This window comes from Gymnodraco acuticeps, unplaced genomic scaffold, assembly GCF_902827175.1.
Source record: "Gymnodraco acuticeps unplaced genomic scaffold, fGymAcu1.1, whole genome shotgun sequence".
NCBI classification, from domain to species: Eukaryota; Metazoa; Chordata; class Actinopteri; order Perciformes; family Bathydraconidae; genus Gymnodraco; species Gymnodraco acuticeps.
Window position 1 is genome coordinate 200,144 of NW_022992017.1, and position 5,275 is coordinate 205,418.

Genomic DNA, 5,275 nt, shown 5'->3' on the forward strand with positions numbered 1-5,275 from the left:
GTACAAGATGTGAGTACTTCTACTTTTACTGAAGTACAAGATCTGAGTACTTCTACTTTTACTCGAGTACAAGATCTGAGTACTTCTACTTTTACTCAAGTACAAGATCTGAGTACTTCTACTTTTACTCAAGTACAAGATCTGAGTACTTCTACTTTTACTCAAGTACAATATCTGAGTACTTCTCCTTTTACTCAAGTACAAGATCTGAGTACTTCTACTTTTACTGAAGTACAAGATCTGAGTACTTCTACTTTTACTCAAGTACAAGATCTGAGTACTTCTACTTTTACTCGAGTAAAAGATCAGAGTACTTTTACTCAAGTACAAGATCTGAGTACTTCTACTTTTACTCAAGTACAAGATCTGAGTACTTCTACTTTTACTCAAGTACAAGATCTGAGTACTTCTACTTTTACTCAAGTACAAGATGTGAGTACTTCTACTTTTACTGAAGTACAAGATCTGAGTACTTCTACTTTTACTCGAGTACAAGATCTGAGTACTTCTACTTTTACTCAAGTACAAGATCTGAGTACTTCTACTTTTACTCAAGTACAAGATCTGAGTACTTCTACTTTTACTCAAGTACAATATCTGAGTACTTCTCCTTTTACTCAAGTACAAGATCTGAGTACTTCTACTTTTACTGAAGTACAAGATCTGAGTACTTCTACTTTTACTCAAGTACAAGATCTGAGTACTTCTACTTTTACTCGAGTAAAAGATCAGAGTACTTCTACTTTTACTCAAGTACAAGATCCGAGTACTTCTACTTTTACTCAAGTACAAGATCTGAGTACTTCTACTTTTACTGAAGTACAAGATCTGAGTACTTCTACTTTTACTCAAGTATAAGATCTGAGTACTTCTACTTTTACTCAAGTACAAGATCTGAGTACTTCTACTTTTACTCAAGTACAATATCTGAGTACTTCTACTTTTACTCAAGTATAAGATCTGAGTACTTTTACTCAAGTACAAGATCTGAGTACTTCTACTTTTACTCAAGTACAAGATCTGAGTACTTCTACTTTTACTCAAGTACAAGATCTGAGTACTTCTACTTTTACTCAAGTACAAGATGTGAGTACTTCTACTTTTACTGAAGTACAAGATCTGAGTACTTCTACTTTTACTCGAGTACAAGATCTGAGTACTTCTACTTTTACTCAAGTACAAGATCTGAGTACTTCTACTTTTACTCAAGTACAAGATCTGAGTACTTCTACTTTTACTCAAGTACAATATCTGAGTACTTCTACTTTTACTCAAGTACAAGATATGAGTACTTCTACTTTTACTGAAGTACAAGATCTGAGTACTTCTACTTTTACTCAAGTACAAGATCTGAGTACTTCTACTTTTACTCGAGTAAAAGATCAGAGTACTTCTACTTTTACTCAAGTACAAGATCCGAGTACTTCTACTTTTACTCAAGTACAAGATCCGAGTACTTCTACTTTTACTGAAGTACAAGAACTGAGTACTTCTACTTTTACTCGAGTACAAGATCTGAGTACTTCTACATTTACTCGAGTACAAGATCTGAGTACTTCTACTTTTACTCAAGTACAAGATCTGAGTACTTCTACTTTTACTGAAGTACAAGATGTGAGTACTTCTACTTTTACTGAAGTACAAGATCTGAGTACTTCTACTACTCAAGTACAAGATCTGAGTACTTCTACTTTTACTCAAGTACAAGATCTGAGTACTTCTACTTTTACTCAAGTACAAGATCTGAGTACTTCTACTTTTACTGAAGAACAAGATGTGAGTACTTCTACTTTTACTCAAGTACAAGATCTGAGTACTTCTACTTTTACTGAAGAACAAGATGTGAGTACTTCTCCCACCCCTGCAGTCAGTCTAAATGTATCAGGTGACAGTTCTCATGTTTCGCCACTAGATGGAGACACAGGACTGTGAATACACAGCTCTAAAGCCTTGTAACTGTAAAAGCTATTGATAGCCATTATTAATATGGTAAAGTAGATTCTATTTTTGGTACTTTTCATTTAATCCATGTGCAATTTGTAAAATATCACAACAAATTGTAATAAAATACAAAATAATTGTCCAATAAATAAAATTCACAAAATGATCAAAGCATGACCACTTTTCTCCAGATATAAAGTATTGCATATCTATCCAAAAATATTTGGGAATATGTGGATGAATAAGAAAACACTTTTCCATCCCTTTGGTGCACAGAAATTGCGAAATATTTAAATGTAAGTAAGTACAACTTTATGTATATAGCACCCTTCTCAACACGGATGTACAAAGTGCTTTACAGTACAATTCAAAATACAACTATAAAAGGCATAAAACAACAGCAGGTAACACATATGAAAGACAGCTACTAACTCACCTCCTCCGGCGCCCCAAAGGCCTGTCGGAAAAGGTGGGTCTTTAACTGCCCCTTAAAATTCTCTGTTGAGGCAGAGGCTCTTAGTTTCTGGGGGAGTTTGTTCCATAGCCTTGGAGCCACCACACGGCCCCCCTTTAGCCTGGTTCGGGGCACTCTTAGGAGGCCTTGCTCAGAGGACAGGGCCCGGGCAAGGCCGGATTAGTAACTCCAGGGGCCCCTGGACACTGAGCGCTCATGCCCCCCCCCCCAACCTGTGGCGGACTGGGGGGAAAAAGTTGCCCGGGGATTAATTGACAGACAGGCCCACTTAATGCACGGCAATCTGACCCACCGGGAAAACTCCCGGTATTCCCGATGGCCAGTCTGCTCCAAACCCAAACCCACGTACCAACAAGTAACACCACGCCTATCCCATACCAACATGTCAATCTGGCATGTCAAATCGCACACCTATTTGTCAAAAGCAGGGACGCAGCCACATAGTTCAACCAAAGTAGGTCTAGCCTTTTGCCCTTTCAGTCAGAAATCACAAGACAAAGATACAATGGATAAGATCTCAAGACAGTGTATGGCTCCAGAAGACCTAGGTAATATCACTCAAAACCTCAGAGCAGCGCCCCACTTAATGCCAACATATGACTGGCTGGCTGTACAAGAACACGAGGAGTTATATTAGTCACAAACATTGAGAGTTACAAAAGTAAAATATGTAGTGAAATTGTGTGGTTGCTCAACTAAGTGATCAGTATATGTGATGGAAGATAGTGTGTGTGTGTGTGTGTGTGTGTGTGTGTGTGTGTGTGTGTGTGTGTGTGTGTGTGTGTGTGTGTGTGTGTGTGTGTGTGTGTGTGTGTGTGTGTGTGTGTGTGTGTGTGTGTGTGTGTGTGTGTGTGTGTGTGTGTGTGTGAGAGAGAATGAGTGTGTGTGAGAGACAGTGGATCTTACCTTTTAGAAGTGTTTCTTCCTTACCTTTCTCTTTGAAAAGTCTGTGATTAGGTCATCAAAATCCAAGGCTCAAGGCTAACATTGCTCGCTAGCTCAACAACATCCTCCGTGACCGCCGCCACCGTTCCTTGTGGTTGTCTATTTCGGCACTTTTAAGATAAAAAACAAACAAAACTGAAGGCCCTCTTTGCTCAAGGGCCCCTGGGCACTTGCCCAGGTTGCCCATATGGTTAATCCGGCCTTGGGCCCGGGTTGTGCTGTGAGGGTGGATCAGGTCATTGATAGGCTGGGGCTTGGCCATGGACAGCTCTGTGAAGACCAATACTTTGAATTGGGTTCTGAGATGTAGTAAACGTTAACAAACGTGTTATATATTGTAGTACAATGTGCAATTTTAACTTCATTTCTTGTGGTATTATTCATAATTTAAATTTAGATTGCAAATTTTTTATTTAACTTGTCATATTTATATTTATTTCATATTTTACTGTCACAAAACCTTGTTTCCCACATTATGAAAAGAGTTTTCTGAATCTGATTTACAAGTTAAATAATACCTCTTTCTATATTGTTAATACATTACAATATTTGCTGATATATTACATGTTTTTTTCCAATTCGCCACTCTTTAAGAATGTTCCAGATGTATTAACTGTATAATCCTAGTGTTTTTATTTATTTAGGACATCTCATATTCCGGACTCCACTTGTTCTACCGTTAATGAATGCTGCTCTGTGATTGGTCACCTCAGCTGTCAATCATCTCTATGTCCCGCCTCCAACGCTGACACACCCATTTTCTTACCGGCATTTTTAATTCCTCTCCCCGCTATTATTACCACCGGTGTGCATGAGAGAGAGAGGTGACGTCGGGGTGAAGCTAACACCACGCGCCGGCAGTCAGCGTGTGTGTGTGTGTGTGTGTGTGTGTGGTCCATGCATTAGTGGGCGTGTACCCGCTCCTCCCTGCAGACCCGTGCATGTGTGTGCGTGCATGTGATTGCATGTTTGCACGTGCCGCACAGAGAGGAATACAGCAGTTAATTTTGTCGCTTTTTTAATGAATTTTATACATTTTTTATTGGATTTTTGATGTTTTTTGCGCGTCCCCGCTGCTGCAAAGAGTGTGTGAGAGTGTGTCCGCGCGGCTCCTCCTCCTCCTCTCCTCTGCCTCTCTCCTCTTCCTCCCCAATGTGCTGGAGGTGCGGGATCTCTGCAGCTCTGGATGGATCTAACTAGATTTTTATTTGTTGCTGATTTTTAATCTTTTTTTTTCCACCTGCACTGTGACGTCATGTCAAACTCTAACAAGAGCAAGAAGGACAAAGAGATCCTGGCAGAGTACGAGAGCCAGGTGAAAGGTAAGAGCATTGCATTATCTCACACACACACATGTACACACACACACGCACACACACACACACACACACACACACACACACACACACACACACACACACTCACCTGTCTGCCAGCATGCACTGCATTCATTCATCCAGGGTGTGTGTGTGTGTGAGTGAGCTGACACCTCACCATGAGACATCAGGATTTCTGGGTTCATCCTGAGTGCTGCATGGCGCCTGAGGTGGGAGGAGGGTGTGTGTGTGTGTGTGTGTGTGTGTGTGTGTGTGTTGTGTGTGTGTGTGTGTGTGTGTGTGTGTATAAGTATGTGTTCTGCAGAGCCTTTTGATCAATTTTAGCCCGTGTGTGTGTTTATTATGTGAAACACTCAGACCTGAGGCGAGTCTGGCTCTTCTATTGGTATTCCTCTGAGGCTGTGACTGCAGCAGTGTGTGTGTGTGTGTGTGTGGTGTGTGTGTGTGTGTGTGTGTGTGTGTGTGTGTGTGTGTGTGTGTGTGTGTGTGTGTGTGTATATGTGTGTGTCTATGTGTGTGTATATGTGTGTATGTGTGTATATGTGTGTATATGTGTGTGTGTGTATATGTGTGTGTG

General features: G+C 40.5%; 1 protein-coding gene across 1 annotated transcript; it reads left to right on the forward strand.

Annotated features, from left to right (window-relative positions):
* Positions 1–4,094: 4,094 nt before the first annotated feature.
* On the forward strand, positions 4,095–4,683 carry LOC117536525 (SLIT-ROBO Rho GTPase-activating protein 1-like; the record flags this gene model as incomplete). The annotated part of the gene is given in 1 exon segment (XM_034201430.1): positions 4,095–4,683. A coding segment is annotated over 1 exon segment (67 nt), but the record flags the coding sequence as incomplete, so codon positions are not given.
* Positions 4,684–5,275: the final 592 nt, after the last annotated feature.